This window comes from Phaseolus vulgaris, chromosome 6 (assembly GCF_000499845.2).
Source record: "Phaseolus vulgaris cultivar G19833 chromosome 6, P. vulgaris v2.0, whole genome shotgun sequence".
NCBI classification, from domain to species: Eukaryota; Viridiplantae; Streptophyta; class Magnoliopsida; order Fabales; family Fabaceae; genus Phaseolus; species Phaseolus vulgaris.
In genome coordinates, this window is record NC_023754.2 from 21,035,327 (window position 1) to 21,052,870 (window position 17,544).

General features: G+C 33.4%; 4 protein-coding genes across 4 annotated transcripts; 1 reads left to right on the forward strand and 3 right to left on the reverse strand.

The window, feature by feature from the left end:
- Positions 1–836: 836 nt before the first annotated feature.
- LOC137831767 (DNA damage-repair/toleration protein DRT102) lies at positions 837–2,143 on the reverse strand. Its single transcript, XM_068639575.1, has one exon. The coding sequence runs from the start codon at positions 1,828–1,830 to the stop codon at positions 922–924; it is 909 nt and encodes a 302-aa protein (XP_068495676.1). The 5' UTR covers positions 1,831–2,143; the 3' UTR covers positions 837–921.
- A 635-nt stretch (positions 2,144–2,778) lies between these two features.
- Positions 2,779–4,928, reverse strand: LOC137831766 (uncharacterized). The gene has a single exon (XM_068639574.1). It carries the CDS (start codon positions 3,906–3,908, stop codon positions 2,946–2,948), a length of 963 nt encoding a protein of 320 aa, XP_068495675.1. The 5' UTR covers positions 3,909–4,928; the 3' UTR covers positions 2,779–2,945.
- Positions 4,929–8,395: 3,467 nt separating this feature from the next.
- On the forward strand, positions 8,396–10,231 carry LOC137831768 (uncharacterized). The gene is made up of 2 exons (XM_068639576.1): positions 8,396–8,921; positions 9,027–10,231. The coding sequence occupies exon 2, from the start codon at positions 9,073–9,075 to the stop codon at positions 9,964–9,966; it is 894 nt and encodes a 297-aa protein (XP_068495677.1). The 5' UTR covers positions 8,396–8,921; positions 9,027–9,072; the 3' UTR covers positions 9,967–10,231.
- Positions 10,232–12,672: 2,441 nt separating this feature from the next.
- Positions 12,673–17,072, reverse strand: LOC137831778 (uncharacterized). The gene is made up of 9 exons (XM_068639587.1): positions 16,693–17,072; positions 16,425–16,489; positions 15,696–15,744; positions 15,247–15,341; positions 14,935–15,020; positions 14,765–14,824; positions 14,577–14,658; positions 13,351–13,464; positions 12,673–13,088 (listed from the first exon to the last, which is right to left on the reverse strand). Exons 1-9 carry the CDS (start codon positions 16,877–16,879, stop codon positions 12,918–12,920), a joined length of 909 nt encoding a protein of 302 aa, XP_068495688.1. The 5' UTR covers positions 16,880–17,072; the 3' UTR covers positions 12,673–12,917.
- Between the last annotated feature and the right edge of the window lie 472 nt (positions 17,073–17,544).

Consider the following 17,544-nt stretch of genomic DNA (forward strand, 5'->3'; position numbering starts at 1 on the left):
CGTTTTAACCACCTATAAAGCTAAAGACCTATAAATATACACTTATGATAAATCACTCTCTTAAAGTTGTATAGTTAATAAATATATATAATAAAAAATACATTTATAATTAAATAATATAAAAAACATATTAAAATAATATCATTAAGAGTTGTAATATAGTTATCTAAAAAATTGAGGTTATAAATATATCATTTGTTACTTAATTCTCTCCTTTGTTACTCATATTAACAGTTTTAAAAATTTCTGTAACTTTAACTAACTTCGGCAGTGAAACAATTTTGTTCACTCAGTATTTCACAACACGATCCGCAATCATTCTCCATTTTCCATATGTTCACTCCGTATTTCACAACAAGATCGACGATCATTCTCCATTATCCAGATGATGATCCAGCTCACTAATTAGCATATCAGTGATCTTTTTACGCTTTTACTGTTATTGAAGTATAACTAGCATTTAGTTTATACAGGATCAATGTTTATTTATGCAATTAAAACTCCAATAGTTTCGATAAATAAATTATATTAGGTTGAAGTAACAGTACAGTTCTTACAAAAGCACAATTATTCAGTTTAATGTTTATAAATTTAAACGATCAGATCAGTCCTGGTAATATCATATTTTACTGTTTTAGGCCAAGAAAACTGTGTGAATGATCATGCTTGTGTTCTGGTTAGAACTTAGAATCTGCACATTCTTGGCCTGTATTGATTCCCAATATATTTGTTGCTTGCAAATTTACAATACTGAATTGCATTAGATTGTCCTTCACTTTCTTGGTTCACTCGCGAGTCCGAACCCAAATTTTCTTGGTTCAATTTGTTATTGTTCGTATTGTAAAATTGCAGAGTGTGATTGATGAAATTGATAAAACAGAGTACAGAGAGAAGGTAATTAACAAGGGTACAGAGATGAGATTAAGAAAGTGTAGAGTTGGTTAAAGCTAAGTCCTTATCGATGGCATTCTGGGCAGTGTGGAGATCCTCATCGAAAAACATGTCCCAATGGCCATCCCACTTGATGAAAAATTCAGTATCCTCATAGTACTTAACCCTATGAACATCGCCTGGGGGAGTGAACAAGTAATCCCCAACCGTCAGATCGTATCTCTCTTCCTTAGTCAGATTCCAAACGCTCTTCTTCCCTTCCAACACCACCAAGTCGTGCCCGAACGTGTGGTGGTGCGCGGGCTCCACGCTCCCGGCCTTGAACCTTACGAACGCTGACGTCGGAGTCTCCCTCACGATCTTCATCGAACCGCCCGGAATCAACTCGATCGGATTCAGTTCCCGATTCTTCACCAGACAGCACACCGCGCACGTGTCGAACGCTCCCTCTTTTCCGATCTCCGGCATCTCCACGAGCGACTGCTCCAGAAAAGTATGGATCTCCCGCGGCCAGGGCTCGCCATCGTTGGCGGGACACGCGGACTTAAACGGCGTGTTTAGCCAGGCGTCCAGAATCTCGATTGCGGCTTCCGGCGAGGTGTACTTGCCGGAGACGGCGAGTACGTTGGAGTTGTTGATGGAGCGGGCGTTGACGGCGTCCGATGGAATGAGGCAGGTGGCCGCGTAGACGCCGGGGAATTTGTTGGCGAAGATGGAGACCCCGGCGCCTGTGCCGCACGCGACGAGGCCGCGGACGGCGGAGGATTGGGAGACTCGGCGACCGACCTCGGCTCCGGCGGAGTAGTAGGAAGTGGTTCCGAGATCTTCGACTTCTATTGTGAGGGAGCGGAGGTGTGCGACGAGGGCGTCTTTGAGAGGAGCTCCAAAGTCGTCGGCGGCGGCGATGATTTTGACGGGGCGCGTGGGTTCTGCTGCCATGGCTGATTATTGGATTGAAGGATTTTCAGTTGAGTTCACTCACTTCACTTGTACACACTCACCTGAGACCCAGGTACAATGAATCTGCTTCCTCTAATTAATCAATTTCAATAATATCTATCTTTTCCCAGGCCCCCTACTTATGTTTTTTTTGTAAATGCCCTTGGGCCCAAAATAAAATTGTGAAGCACACGATTTGTTTTAGGGTATTTCTTCCTGCACCCCTGTATTGTTTCAAATACCGAAATTATCCTTGAAAGTTTTGGATGGTAATGTGGTGTTGTGGTTTCCAGAATAGATGATCCATAGTAGAAAAAACATTCTCTTCGTGTCTAACCTAACAAATACATAAAAATTATTTAAAATTTATTCTAAATATTAAGAGTATAATAAAAGAAAATGATAAATATATTATTAAAGTAAAACCTAATCAAATAAGAAGAAACTAGGAGATAAACAAATTCAATATTTTATAGAACAAAGTTAATGTCGGAATGTCCTTTCATACGCTTTCTCCCGCAAACGCAAATCTCTATTGACTAGTTGAAACTTTCTTCAATTTTTCATGTGATGGCACATGTAACACGAGATTTATTACAAAAAAAAAATTAAGAGATAAACTAAACTAATAACATTTTTCAATCTTCATACAATTTGAAGTACACTTTTTGAATTGAAATGCGAAAGATTTTGAGGTGGGAAGAAATAAAAATTGGAGCAATTGATTACACATGGTTTGAAAGATTAAAAAAGTGAGATTGCTTTAATAATAGAAAATGGTGGGCGGAAAGATAACAGAACAGGTGATGTTGCAGAGAATCTCCCGAAGCTCATGATCATCTGTATAAGAAAGCAATGGTTACCTTTGTATGTGTGGTGTGTGAAAGCCCTATCATGAGTATTAAATAAAGTAAGTATATATGGAGAAGATGTTGTGGGAGCCATACATGAGTCACAATTTGTTGTACGAGTTTTGAATATTAATGAAGTGTCTCATAAGTCACAAAGCCAAGCCCTTACATGTGTTTTGCATCATTATAGATATATATGAACAAAATAGTTGAAATCCCTTGAAAGAATGAAGAGGGAGAAAGAAGAAATTGAAAGAATGAGAATTAATTTACAGTCCAAGCATAGAGCAAGAGAGAGAAGCCAGTGGCATTGCTGCCACAAGACTTGGTGGATGAAGAAGACGAAGTCCTCCCACACTCACTACTCTCCTCTGCCCACTGCAACACGCTTGAACCCGAAACGCTTTTCTTTATTAATTTTTTTTCTGCCCCAACCATTTCTGGCCACACCGTTCCGTCTCCCACTTGAAACACAAAAACACCGTGACCGTTTTTCTTGTTGTTCTCTTCCTCGCCGTTAACCACCCAACTCAACACGTCCCAGTAAAACTCCACTTCGATTCCGTCGATGAATATTTTCTCGTACCCTCGGAACTTCCACGCCAACCGTTTCACCACCAACCGCGTCTCGCCGTCCACTTTCACACGCATCACGCCGCCGCCGCCGCCGCACTCGATCTCTATCACGTGCTTGGACCCCATGAACACCGCACGTGACACGTAGCATCTGCTTCCGAAAACATGTTCTCTCCTCGACAGCAGAACCGGCTCGACGAGGCTGTTGCTGCTGCCCTTAGCCTCGAGCTTCTTCTGCCGCCGCATTAGATCGCGGAGAAGGTCGCCGAGGAAGAATTGGAGCTTGCCATTGTGGGAGATTGCGAGGTAGAACCGCGATTCGGGTTCGGCGGAGTTATGTGCGAACTCTGCGCGCGTGAAGTTCCAGTGGAGCTTGATTTTGCGGTGGCGAATGGATTTTGAACCGCGGCGTGTTCCGAAGAAGGAGAGGGTTGAGGAGTTGAGAGAAATTGTGATGGAAAAGATATCTGCAGCGGAAACTGTTAAGGAGTGAGAGAAAAGGGCTTTGGACCAACTGAGAGTGAGATAAGTGGGGGAGTTGCATAGTTGAGTTTGGTATATGCATGTTACCACATTCTGAGGCACTTGGGAACAGTAACTGCTGCTTGATGAAGAAGGGGTGTTGGGTTGGCTGAAACAACCTGCGATCATGTTGTTCTATTTCTTTACACTCCAACCATAACCATAACCATGTGTGTGTGTGAATGAATGAGAGAAAGATGGAGAGGATGTATTAATGGAAGTTGAATTTGAAGGGGTGTGTGTTTTTGAGGTGAGGTGTTGGAAAAAGTGTAGTGCATAGCACAGTTTTAATGATGAGAACACAATGTTTCTTGGGTTAGAATGATGAAGAGCAGTTGCAGGGAGTTTTGATTGGGTCATGTTTTTTTCCTTGATTTGCGCCTTTGACAAGGCAAGGCATAGGTATAGTGGATTCTTTATCATGTGCAACTGAGCTGTGCTGCACTCACATTTTCCAACTCATCAAACTCACTAACTACTAGTACAAAACACTTTCTGATTTTCTTACATCACAACTTCCCCTTTTCTCCTTTTCTGAATTCGTATCTTGTGTCAATCATCCCAAAAGAGAATTGAGGTTGAGGATGGGCCCTCAACAAAAGCCACACCTTAACCACTTCTCTTTCTTCCTCTCACAACACGCTTTCTTTCAATCATGCACTGTTTAAGCACAAGCTACTCATTATTTTAAGCATTGTATTCTCACACAGTTTAATCACTATGGACAGTTTAAGTAATGTTATAGTATGTCTACCATTTCCTTGTTTTCTCCCAATATGTTTCCAACTGCTTAAAGTTAACTGTGACAACTAAGTCTACCAAGTTTGGAGTGAAACAAACTAAAAAATTGCATTAAGTGGTTTTGGACTTGTTGTAGTCTAATGTTGTGCGTGATTATGCAAATTCTGAATGTTGTCTGATATGTTGAGAGCAGATTTGGATTGGTGGTGCTGGGAAATTAAGAAAATGCGGATGATTGGGGTCCATCAAACAACGGTTAAATGAGAGTACACAATTATCAGTGGCAAGACAATCTCATCTTTTAGATGAAGATATGACTGCTCACAATTCTCTGATTTCATCTCCTCCCTCAATTTGCACAACCTCAATTTGCACAACCTGATTATTTGGATTGTGGTGAAAATTTGTGGAGAGAAAAAAAAAATAGATTAGAGAAAATTATAGAGAATATGTTGGATTGAAGGATGATAGAGTGAATTTGTGAAGATGATTTATTAAAATTTGTGAATAGTGTGATAGTTAGGAGATAATTTAAAAATTATTTTAAAAGTGTAAAACTTAAATTTACAATTTTGTATCCTTGTTATTAAAGAATATTTTAATAATGAGTTATGATATTTTTTTTTTAAGTTTGAGTTTTTTTTTTTTAATATATAATATTTATAATTGCTGCTATTTTGTAATAAAAAATAATTTTGTGCTAAATTCAAATAAATTTATTAAATATATTTAAAATTTATGAAAATAATATTTATTATTATATACATTTGTTATTTTATATAATTGTATATGTTTTGTTGATATTGTAATTTTATTTTATTATTTCTATTATATTTTTAAATAAAAGTTTGATGTTAGGTATCATTATGCAACTTGACATCTCAGTTATACTGACACCTCAAGTAACAACAATTATTTGTCATCACCTGAAAAAAATGTATTATTAAAAAAAAATATGGGGATTAGATCAAAACCCATATGTTAACAAAAAACGATACATAGGTAAACTATACTTATTCATAAAGAATTCTAAGGACAGACTAGATGATAGCCTATTATACCAATTAAAAAATTCTCTATGAATAAATCCTAAATTAACCCACTTATATCACCACATGTATTCCCTTCATGGAAAAATATGAGTAACCCTAAACCTGATTTTACCACATAAATGTATTTCATCGATTACGACACATTCAAGGAACATTGGTCCTAGCAGTAAACGCAACATAAACCAAAACAGAATCACATTTCAGCCAAACATTAGTAAGCCCCATCTTTTGAACTTCCTCCATAGGATGTATAACTCCACAAAACTCAGCAAGCTCCAATAAATTCTCCCATACTCCCACGAAAAATATCTCATCCACAAGTAGGAAGACCAAGATATCCCTTAGCAACCCCGTCACTGTTAATTTTATCTCAGTTTGGTGAATGAAACTCCCATATAACAAGAAGATGATGAAAAACTTTACCGGTACGAGTATTAATACCAAAAAACTTGATCACGTTGAAATCCAACATATCATTCTCCATTGAAGTTTTAGACAAATTATCCACTAGACGAGTTAAATATTTAATAACCGAAATAGCCATAAAAACCTCAATTTTATCCTGAAAACGAGCATAATTTTTCATAAGTCATATCATCCAAATATAAAAAATTATCACAACAAGCTTAATCAAATAACTACCATTATTACGAAGTGGACTTTAAGCCTAACTCAACCCCATAAAACCAGCTCATAAGATTGAGGTCTGCACCCATTTATATATTATGAAATGTCCTTATCTCTAGTCGATGTAGGATCTCCAACACACCCCCTCACGCACGCCGAGAGTGATAGAAGCTCGTGTGTGGGACTATATATTTTGGGTGGTCCGATAGCGACCCGATAGCGGGTGGCACGATAGGCCCAACACAAACACTCGCTAGGATAGGTTTGAAATGACTCTGATACCATATTAAGAAGTGGACTTTAAGCCTAACTCAACCCCATAAAATCGGCTCATAAGATTGAGGTCTGCACCCATTTATATATTATGAAATGTCCTTATCTCTAGTCGATGTGGGATCTCCAACAACCATCACTCTTAATAGAAGAGAGGAGATCATCCCTATTAAAAAATGAGAAGTTGCAAAACATTAGAAAATTAAAAAAATAAATTCTTAATAGAGTAATTGTGATAATATAAATTTCAACCGCTTATTAAACTTAAAAATTGCGGAACTTAAAAATAGTGTGTGGCTGCGGGATTCGAGCCCAGGTCTCCACGGCCACAACGTGGAATTCTTACCACTAAACTACAGCCACATATTAATTTTAATATTTTAATTATATTTTATTATTAATAATATAATTAAATGTATTTGAAATTATTAAATAAATTTATCTAATATAATTAAATTTATGTTATTTTTTACTACTATTTTTATGCAAAAAATATAGATGTAATATTAACATACTATTACTGTTTTACTAATACAAAATATCTTTATATTTATATTTTAATGATAATGCATGGATAATGTAAAAGTATTATATTATAAGTTATATTTTATATGACTTTTAAGATCATTATTATAATAATTAAGAAAACCATAATGCATGATAATACATTAATTATTTTCTCATCTTTAATCTCAATATCATTCAAAATTTATTTCCTATTAATTCATATATTATTTTTTTATTAAATGTCAATATCAATTTCGTAAAATAACAATTATTTTGACTTAAATCAATTTAAATTATAATTAAAAGGATTTATGATTATAATGTCGCAATTACATTATAATTTTTTTACAAACAAATTAAGTAATAAACAATATATTAAAATCAACAATTAAATATATATATATATATATATATATATTTTAAATTCAAACTTGGATTTGAATTGACCAACACGGCATTAGTCTAAGCAGAATTATGCTTAGGTATTTTAAGCATGGTTTTACGTTATAATTATAATGAAGAAAAAACGCGAGTGTAAGAGAAAAACTAACTAAAAGTTATCCATCTAAAATTCCTTAACAATTTTTTTTTTAATTTAATTCAAAGTGAAAGTATAAATGCATTTTACATTTTTATTAAATAATAAATTATTATTTTTAATAATTTGTATCACAAATAGTTTTCGATCACTAACCATTAATCCCTGAAAAGGAAGAATAACAAACACAAACAATCATATTTATATATTTAGGATGGGACATGAAACTAAATTAAAAGATTCAGTGTAGTCCTTCATATAAATTTTTTAAAATATATACTTTAATTCTATATTTATTTATTGGGGTTATGGCTTGCTAGGATAAAAAAATAATGGAAAGAATAATGTAATATTGAAAAGTGTTAATAAATGTATTAAAAAAACTTAAAAATAATTGATACGTTGATGCCTAAGACAAAACACGTTAAGCACGTAATCCTTATTCTAATGCGTGGGTGAGATGGTGCTTGCATTTCCACCACCTTGTAGGGTCCACGTCCTACGAACCGTTCCTCACCATCAACTTTTACTTCTATAATACTACTTTTGCATAAATAGTAACATAATTAAAATTTATTGCGTGAGAAAGAAAAAATAATCAAAATAATGTCCACAAATGTACTAAATTTATTCATTTTATAAAAAATTCTTTAAATTTTTTTCAAAAATGTTATTTTACTATAATGGAATCTGAAAACACCCCAAATGTTATTATATAGATTGTTATATATATATAGAAATAGAAAAATATAGGATATTTTTAATGATTAATAATATTTATTTGAAGGTTTATGTGGAATGAAAATTAAACTGTAAAAAACTGTTATATATAGAGATAACATACATATATGCGAGATAGAAGGACAAGGGAATAGATTGTTTAGAAGACATGAACAGTGTCTGATTTCAAGTTTCACGTTATTTTCCTCTCTTGTTCGTGTCAGGTAAAAGCTTGGTTTCACCGCAAAAGGAAAAAAAGAAAAATACACACCACAGTATAAAAATACAACCTTTTTTCTGTTTTCACCTTCATTCGCCGGTCACTGCAATACCCACTTTCGGTTTTCTTCATTCTCTTCACAACCGTTATTTTGCTTCTTAGAGTCGCCATCTTAAGGTTCTTTTCATTTTATGTTATATTCTGTTGTGCTTTTTTTTTCATTCTTCGTTTTGGGTTGTGTTTTTTTTTCCCTGAAGAAATTTTAATCGTAGTAACGCATGGACATTGAAAGTGAAAGAAGTATGCTTTTTTGTCTGCTTCTGTATGCGGTTTGAGCTGTTTACTCCCCACATTCTCTTTATTTGTCTTGAAGTAACACACTCTCTTCTCTCAAGTGGGATTCATGGGTTCTAACCCCATATTCAAAAAGCCATTCCTTTATGGGTTTTTCTGATCATGTTAAGGTAAGGGTCTGTTACAACTTTTTTTTAGATTTTTCACCGTGTTGCTGAGTGGGTATTTTTGTCCATTTCAAATCTGGGTTCCATCTGTTTGTTGAAAAACCCCAGAGGGAAAAGGCTTCGTAGTTGAATTGAATTGAAGCAAAAAAAAAAAATGAAGGATTTTCCATCCTGTTTTGGTGAGAATGGGGTTCAAGTTGCGGATTCTTCGTCTTCAAGCGCTAATAAAAGTACCCAGAACGTGGTTACTTGTGTTTATCAATGCAGGGTTGGCGGTAGTTCCTGCCTGATTACTGTCACATGGAGTAAGAATTTGATGGGGCAAGGTCTTGGTGTAGCGATCGACGATTCCTCAAGCCAGAGTCTCTGTAAGGTGGATATCAAACCGTGGGGATTTTCCAAGAGGAGAGGATGTAAGAGTCTAGAAGTTCATTCTTGTAAAGTTGATGTGTATTGGGATCTTTCTTCGGCTAAATTTGGTTCCAGTCCGGAACCTTTGGGGGGATTTTATGTTGGAGCTGTGGTGGATGGACAAATGATTCTTCTTCTTGGGGATTTGAAGAAAGAAGCTTTTAAGAAGACCAATGCCAGCCCATTACCCCACAATGGATTTTTGATTGCCAAGAAAGAGCATGTTTTTGGTAAGAAGTTGTATGGTACCAAAGCTGTATTTTGTGACAATGGCCAAATTCATGATATTGTGATTGAGTGTGACACTGCAACTGTTAGTGATCCGAGCCTTGTAATTCGCATAGACAGCAAAACTGTGATGCAAGTGAAGCGGTTGAGATGGAAGTTCAGGGGGAATCATACTATTCTGGTAGATGGCCTTGCAGTGGAAGTTTTCTGGGATGTTCATAATTGGCTCTTTGGCACATCCCTTGGAAATGCTGTCTTTATGTTCAGGACAAGCCTGTCCGCCTTGGACAAGTTGTGGGCTAGCCAACCGTCTTCTGATTTGCCTTGGTCTTTCTCTGAGAGATTTCCTGAGACCAAATTTCAGGGTCTTGGTTTCTCGCTTAATTTGTACGCTTGGAAGAGCCAGTAGATATGATGAAATCCATCACAGATTGAGTACTAACAGACCTCTCAGTGAGATTTGGTTTATCAACCATGTGATTGAATCATAGTTGAGTAAAAATGAGTACTTTTGTTTTGTTTCTCTCATTCCCTTGTTAAATTCATATCCTGTTGAGCTGAGCTGAGCTATTTTAACAGATCAGAGACTCTTTTTTGGCTGTACAATTTGTCTTCAATTGGCAACTTTATGGTTCATATTACTAAAATACAAACTTTACAGTATGCTTATTCAATTACATCTCTATTCTCTCTAAATCAGTAAGTATTACCTACTTTTCCCTGTTCTCATATGTTTTTACTTCAGTATTTTAATTAGCATTGATGATTCATTCTACTAAGTACGTAAGGCTTTTGCTTCAAATTGCTAACTCCCAAGTACTAAGAAGGCTGCCATAACATTAAATAACTGATAAAACTCAGCGGAGCTGAGGTTGAAGAGGAAGGTAGTGCCTGAGTGGAAGATCACCAAATTACAATGAATGTCAAAACTCTTTTTAGCAACCATTTGAAACTTGTTTATGTTCTCTATGGAACTGAGATGGTGAAGCTGTTATCAGGCTGGATGATTTTATAGTTTGTTTTATGCGGTGTGATGGGGCATTAATATGAATATATTTTTGCCTTAGTAGGATTGCACACTTTGATGTCTGATAATAATTAGCAAATTTGATACACTAGTGTGGCCAAATATGTGTATGTGCTGGCTAGTGAATCATTATTTGCATATTTTAAATATTTCCACTGCCGAACCTATCTTGCCAGCTCATTAAGACCTCAAGTGTTAAATAAATATATTTTATGGCCATTTAGTCTACTGCATTATTCTTTAGCTACTCTTTGAATCCGAATGAGTTCTATTTTAGCTTCTGTTTGAATCCCATTCATTTGCAAATAAACTCTAATTTGAAGGGATAGATCATTTTTGCATTCTTGTTCATTAGATATGAAACAAGTAGAAAGTCATGTGGATTTGAGGGAAATGTGATAATGTCATCTTGTTTCTGTTTTTATCTGTGCATGAGTATTGTTCATGACGAAAAATATATAGATTTTGTTCTCTTTACTTAAATTACATAAAAATTTCTGAAATTTTATTTTTAAACCTTCAACCTTCTAATAACTTTCAAACTAAAAGAAGACACTTTATATAAGCATATATATTATTATTATGGATGTAATGCGCGATTGAAGTTTGAAGTGTGCGTAAAGTTTCAATAAATCCAAAGGCAAACATTTTATGGATGTTTCTTTTATCTTTTATAATTATAATTAAAAGGTTTCATTAATAATTCATAAAATAAAAGAGTTTAATTATCACGCACACTTAGTGCTATGAAAATTATATTTTATGATTTTATTTTAACATGGTTATTTAAACTCAACAAATTTACTTTATATTGATTAAATTCTAAAAATTAGTTATATTATTAGATAGATTTAGACTACTAAAATAAAGTTTAGTTCTAATAAAAGAAAAAAGTAATTCTAAAATGTTAAGACCTAACTCAATCATAGAATGTATAGATGGATATAAATATCTCTAGGTATCAAACAGATGGTTCTGTCCAACCTATTTTTAGTGGGTTATGATCTCTAGACTTTATCTATATCGGGCAAATAGATAACTTTAGTCTGTTTTAAAATTAAATAAACTATTTTCATATAAAAAATAGCAAATAAAATACATATTTTTAAGATCTAAGTCATAATAATAAAATTAATTTTAATTTTAGATATATTAATTCAATATATAAATTCACACACACACACACACACATATATATAATAATAAAATAATATTATTTTTATTTCTCTTAATTATAAATATTATTTTATAAAATAAATTCAATTGACCTCAGTATACTTATGCTATAAACTACACAGGATGAACCAAAACTAATATTGTTCAAACTTTTAACTCAATGAAAACTATTTCGTAGACTTTTCAAACTATTTTATTCGATATCTATCGATAAAAAAAACTAAACTTGCCTATAATATTATAATTAAGTTTTTTCTTTCAATTCAATTTTAGAGAATCATTCCCCGTAAAACAGTAAAACATAACTAGCTCCATACATACCAATTTGTGTTTTAACAAATGGAGGGATGATATCATATAAAAAACTGGTTAAATTCAATTAATCGTTCTTTTCTTTCAAAATCAGCATATATGAAATCTTTTTTTTCTTTTTTCATTTCTCAGTTGATAAAAGAGACCATTGCAAATGATTCATAGATCACTTAAAAGAGACCATTACCAATTTCTTTTTTCTTTTCTTTTTGCTTAAGCATCATAGAAACACTTACTCGAGTTATTTACTCAGATATCTTAAACATGTATAAATAGCAAACCATGTTTAAGAATACTTATTTTCAAGATCTAAATAAAAAAATTACGAAAATAAATCTTCAAAATACGTTAATACAAGCTACCAAGCCTCGAAGGAACAAATATTTTATACCAAAAATAGGATTGAGTTGCCACTTTCTGCTATGGCAGAGTGGTGCAAATTCTGCTACCCTGCACAGTAAAATGTGCCACATCATCAAATCATCATGTTACTATTTATGTTATGAATGGAACATTCACGAAAATGATTAATCAAGGAGGGGGATTAATGTTTTAACTTGATTTGTACAGCCGCCGAAAATAACAAGTGGGAAACGGATGTCAAAAACAAATTATGGCCCCATCTTATACATTATGAAAGCTATGACAATTCCTTTGGATCCAGGCCATCTGAAACTTTACATGTCTTCCAATAAATATTCATTACCAATGTTAAAAATGTTAAAATGCAGAAAATTTTTCATTTTAATATTGAGAAGAAAATGACTGAGAAAATCTAAATGCGTTAATTCAAGCTGGCAACAATCTTAGAAAATTTCAATAAGTGATTAAATAGAGAAGCTGCATCATGATGACAATGTTAGACTCTTCAAGGCAGTTGTAAGTTGAGGAAGCTTGTCCGGAGCTCTCTGTTTGTAATCTTTCTCCAATACTTTGGCCGCTAGAGATTGTAACTGTGACCCTTCTTTCTCCTCCTTGCTTTTCCCTTTTGTAAGCTGTGTAATAGCAGAAGTGCACTGTAGAACAGGAGCAAAACTAAAATTTCAGGCATACATAAATTAATCGTTTCAGAAAGAATAATCCAGAGATCCTGAGTTATTAAGGAGAAAATCAAGAATCAATGAAGGAAAACTGAAATCTTCCAAAGCAAAAATAAATGATGACTTTCATTGCAACCAACAAACCTAGGTTCAACCAACTTCCAAATTAACTATACTCAGTTCAAACACAATAACTTGCAGTTCCAAACAAAATTAATACTCATATGGAAGATCTTACCAAGCATATACCAAAGAGTGCTCTGGTATTTTTTCCTCCAGTCAAGTCAATAGTAGATGCATAGTATTTCTTGGCAGTTTGGAGGTTTTCTAATCCACCAAGCGTATAAAGTACCTGACAATGTCACAAATCAAGAAAACGTCCATATGCAATAAATGTAAGACTCTTGCTATGTTACTACTAAGGGTGGTCATGGAAATCAAATCCAATCCAAATCCAAATATTTGGATCAGATTTTAAATCCAAACCCATATCTTTTTATAAAACCAATTTGGATTTTTATAAATCCAAATCCAAATATTTGGAATGGATTTAAAATCCAAATCCATATTTTTATATAAAAAAAATTAAATTAGATTTTAATTTCAAATTCATATTTAAAAAAAAAATTAACATAATATTAATATAGTTATATGTAAAAAAGTTTAATATTATAAAAACATTAAATAAATATAATAAAATTATAATTTAATAATACCAAAATTTAAAGATAACATATTACATAAATTCTTAACATTCAAAGTATATCTACCTATAATACTTTAATTAATTTTGGATTTATTTTTAAAAAATTAGAACCTTTAAATGTTCATTTCAATTTGATTAATTTTAACAAAAATTTTCAGTTGAATTACTTTCTTTAGTTGACTTGAAATTTTGACTTTTGAAAATGGTTGTAATTGCCTTTTATATATATATATATATATATATATATATGAATATTAAACTTATATAAAAACATGTACTGTACTAAAAATAAAAAATAAATAGAAATGGCACTGTGATGTTCAAAGGAAAAGCAGGTATATACGTGCAAAAAGAAAATAAATGACGTGCATTGCTTTGTTATAGAATTTGAGTAAAAAGTAATCCGTGCCGAGAGACGAAGAGTAAATCAGAACGTGATTAATTCAAACAAATAAAATTTGAATTGGGAATTTGGATTTTCCATTTTTTAGAATCTGTATAACTAAAATGGAAATCTGATCTGGAATGCTATAAAATGTGGATTAAAATAAAAACCAGATTTTAGATAAATGGATTTTTAATGGAGCAAAACAATGCAAAAAATAGAGCGGTTTGGTCCAACCAGATTTTTTGCCCACCCTTAGTTACTACACCTCTAGCATGCAGTGTTTTCTGTGCCTTGTTTGTTACTACTGGAGAAAAGAAATGAGAGGAGAAGAATTTATTTGACCAAAATAAACATTTCATAAGTTACTCACATCAGCATAGGCTAAGTGGTAGAGAGGAACAGTAGGTTGAGATAATATCAACTCCTCGTAACAAAATGCTGCTTGTTTATACCTAATAGGAAGACAGAAAGCCAAAGGAAACAAAAGGCAGATAAATAATTAGAAATATAAATGTAACCCTTGCAGCGGGGAAAATAAATGGCAGAATAAAATCTAACATTTGCAGAGAGACGTATATTTCAGCCAATTCTCTCCATGCATCATGATCTGCCATGAATCTGTTAAAACAAGAAGAATAATTCAGATACATGCAATATTTTCTTATATAAATCAGAAACTATTTATTTTAAGTTAAGGAAGAAAATAAAACTCTTAACATTAGTCTCACGTTTCTAGATATTTATTAAGCCAGTCAATAGCCACAGAAATGTTGCCTTGTGCCTTTGCCATTGCCACCCTCCTCTTATGGATGGCCTGCACAAAATCAAAACAACCAAAAAGATAAACACTTTAGCTTTTGACCTTCTTTACTTAGGTGGCATAGACTATTTAATGCAAAGCCGAAAGATTAAAATCAAGTGGAAAAAACAAAACACAAAAGAAGAAGCCACAATTATATGATTTTTGTTTCATCACATAGAATAACTGAACAACCAACAGTTCCCTTTTTTGGTATCTCCATAAGGTTATGTGAGTTTACCTGGTCAAGAGGATTGTCCTCTAAAAGACTTGCGTAAGCCTTTTCTGCCAATTCCCAGGATCCTTTTGCTTCAAACAACATTGCCTCCAGCCTACCTGTAACAATTTCGACGCTTAAATCAATTCTTTATTAAGAGGGAATAATATATGCAACACAAAAATAAATTAGCCAGCTCAATCATTGCAATGTCAAAATAAATAGTTTCTTAGCCTAGCAGTGACCAAATGTAGGAACAGTGGCCAATTATAAGGCATATGTCACCAACATTTAGCCAGAGTAATGCTGCCTACACAACTGTGACATATGCATCTAGGGAGAACTGTACAAATGAGCTCTGAGTTCAAGTGGTAGGATATAAAGAGCCAGTCTTATGTCAACAGTTGTGTAGATAGTGCTATAACTAACTCAAAATCAAAACATGGTTAAAAGGTATAGGTAATATCACGTACCAACTCTTTTACTATCTGGGAATCTCTTCCGAAGAACCTTTGTACAGTCCTGATAAAGGAGAAAATATTATCAACTTCAAGACATAAAATCTCAAATTAGATGGTTTCCCTTATCATATAAAGCGTACAACATAATGAACAACATAGAAGTTCAGCAGCATATTCATTTCCAGGCTCAGAACTTACAAAAGCAAACAACATCACACATCTTGCCAAAAACTTTAAAAAGAATGATACAATTCATAGTGAAAGAATAATAGCATAGCAAGATCAGAAAATGATTATTTCCTCCATCCACCATCAACAGAGAAAAAAGGGCCAAATGGGAACTTAAAACAAAAACTACCCAAAATTTGAACAGCAATCAAATGCAGAGGACTATAAACTTACAAGGCGTAATGAAAATCAACCATTGTACAGCACCAAAACAAAAAAACATCAAGCAAGATTATAATTCCTTGTAAAACTCACAAGAACCCGTCTCAGGTGCATAATCAGAATCTCCACAACACAAGTTACAAGAGAGTAAGTTTCAACTATTTCAAATAAGTAAGATTCAATCCGTGCAAAAGACTCCTGATTGAGTAATCATTACACTACAAAAGAATTTCATTCCAACAGTTTTGTTTCAAGAAAAGGAGGCCATGATTTTACAATATGTAGCATAGTACCCAATAAAATTTACAATGCACGACCAATATAAGAAAGACAACCAAATTAGATCGAGACCTTGGCAACTTCGAGACATTGACAATCCATAGCAGCAACTGCAACCTGCTCGTACAAGGTCCATTCTGCACACAAAAACACCCAAACATTAGTCAAAAGTCAAATTCAATGAAAGAAATACCTGCAACTAAAGCATAGCAGAAAAACAAGGTTTTACAAGACAGTGAAATTCGAAGCTCCAAAAATCACAGCATAAAATCAGAAATAACAGAACCACGCAATAGAATCATAACAATAAAAATTAGGTCAGTGGCAAAGGAGGAGGGACCATCAGCGCCAAGGGAGGATCGTTGTTTGGGGTCGTTCAAGATGGAGAGGCCATGCTTCAGAACCTTCTCAGAACGGCGAACCTTAAGCTTTCTGACAAGGGAGAGGTAGTCCCAAGCGCCGCCACCGCCGTTGTCGACCTGATTTTCAAGCCTGTTCAATTGAGTCTCCTCAGTTTTGGTAACCATCTTCTTTCCCACAATTCACAAACGAAGATCCAACAGATCGATGAACGGAATTTCGATCTGTTGCTGAAAATATCGATCGCCGAAAACACACACCCGGAGTGAGACCAGAGGAACTACAGTGGGATCGCACTTCCACTCCAGGTTCCGCCTCACAAATATATCAAAATTAAATACTTAAACAAATCAAAACAAGATATTATCAGAATTTAATTAACAAATATGTACACTTCTACAAAAATTCATTTTTAAAATAATAATCACGAAATTATTTTATTTTATCTAACCAATGTTTTACTCATTACTTTATTTAATTACTATTTTTTTGTTTATTTAAAAAAAATATAGAGACATGGACTCTTACTTTTTATTAGTATAATAAAAAAACAATTTACTTGAAAAAACGCATGAACCGCGACATGGGTAAGTTCTTATTTTTTAATCTTATTTTAGTAGGTTAAATTTAATGTTTATATTAATATTAATTTTAGATATATTAAATAATTTTTTTATGGTATATGACTTTATTTATTATATTAATGACAATATATAATCTATATTATATAATTCAATATGCAATGAAAATACTTTATTTAGTCTATTGTTTTAATTTATAATAACACTTTTATTTGAAGTTAAAACAAAGATAAAGATTTCAAACTTTTTCA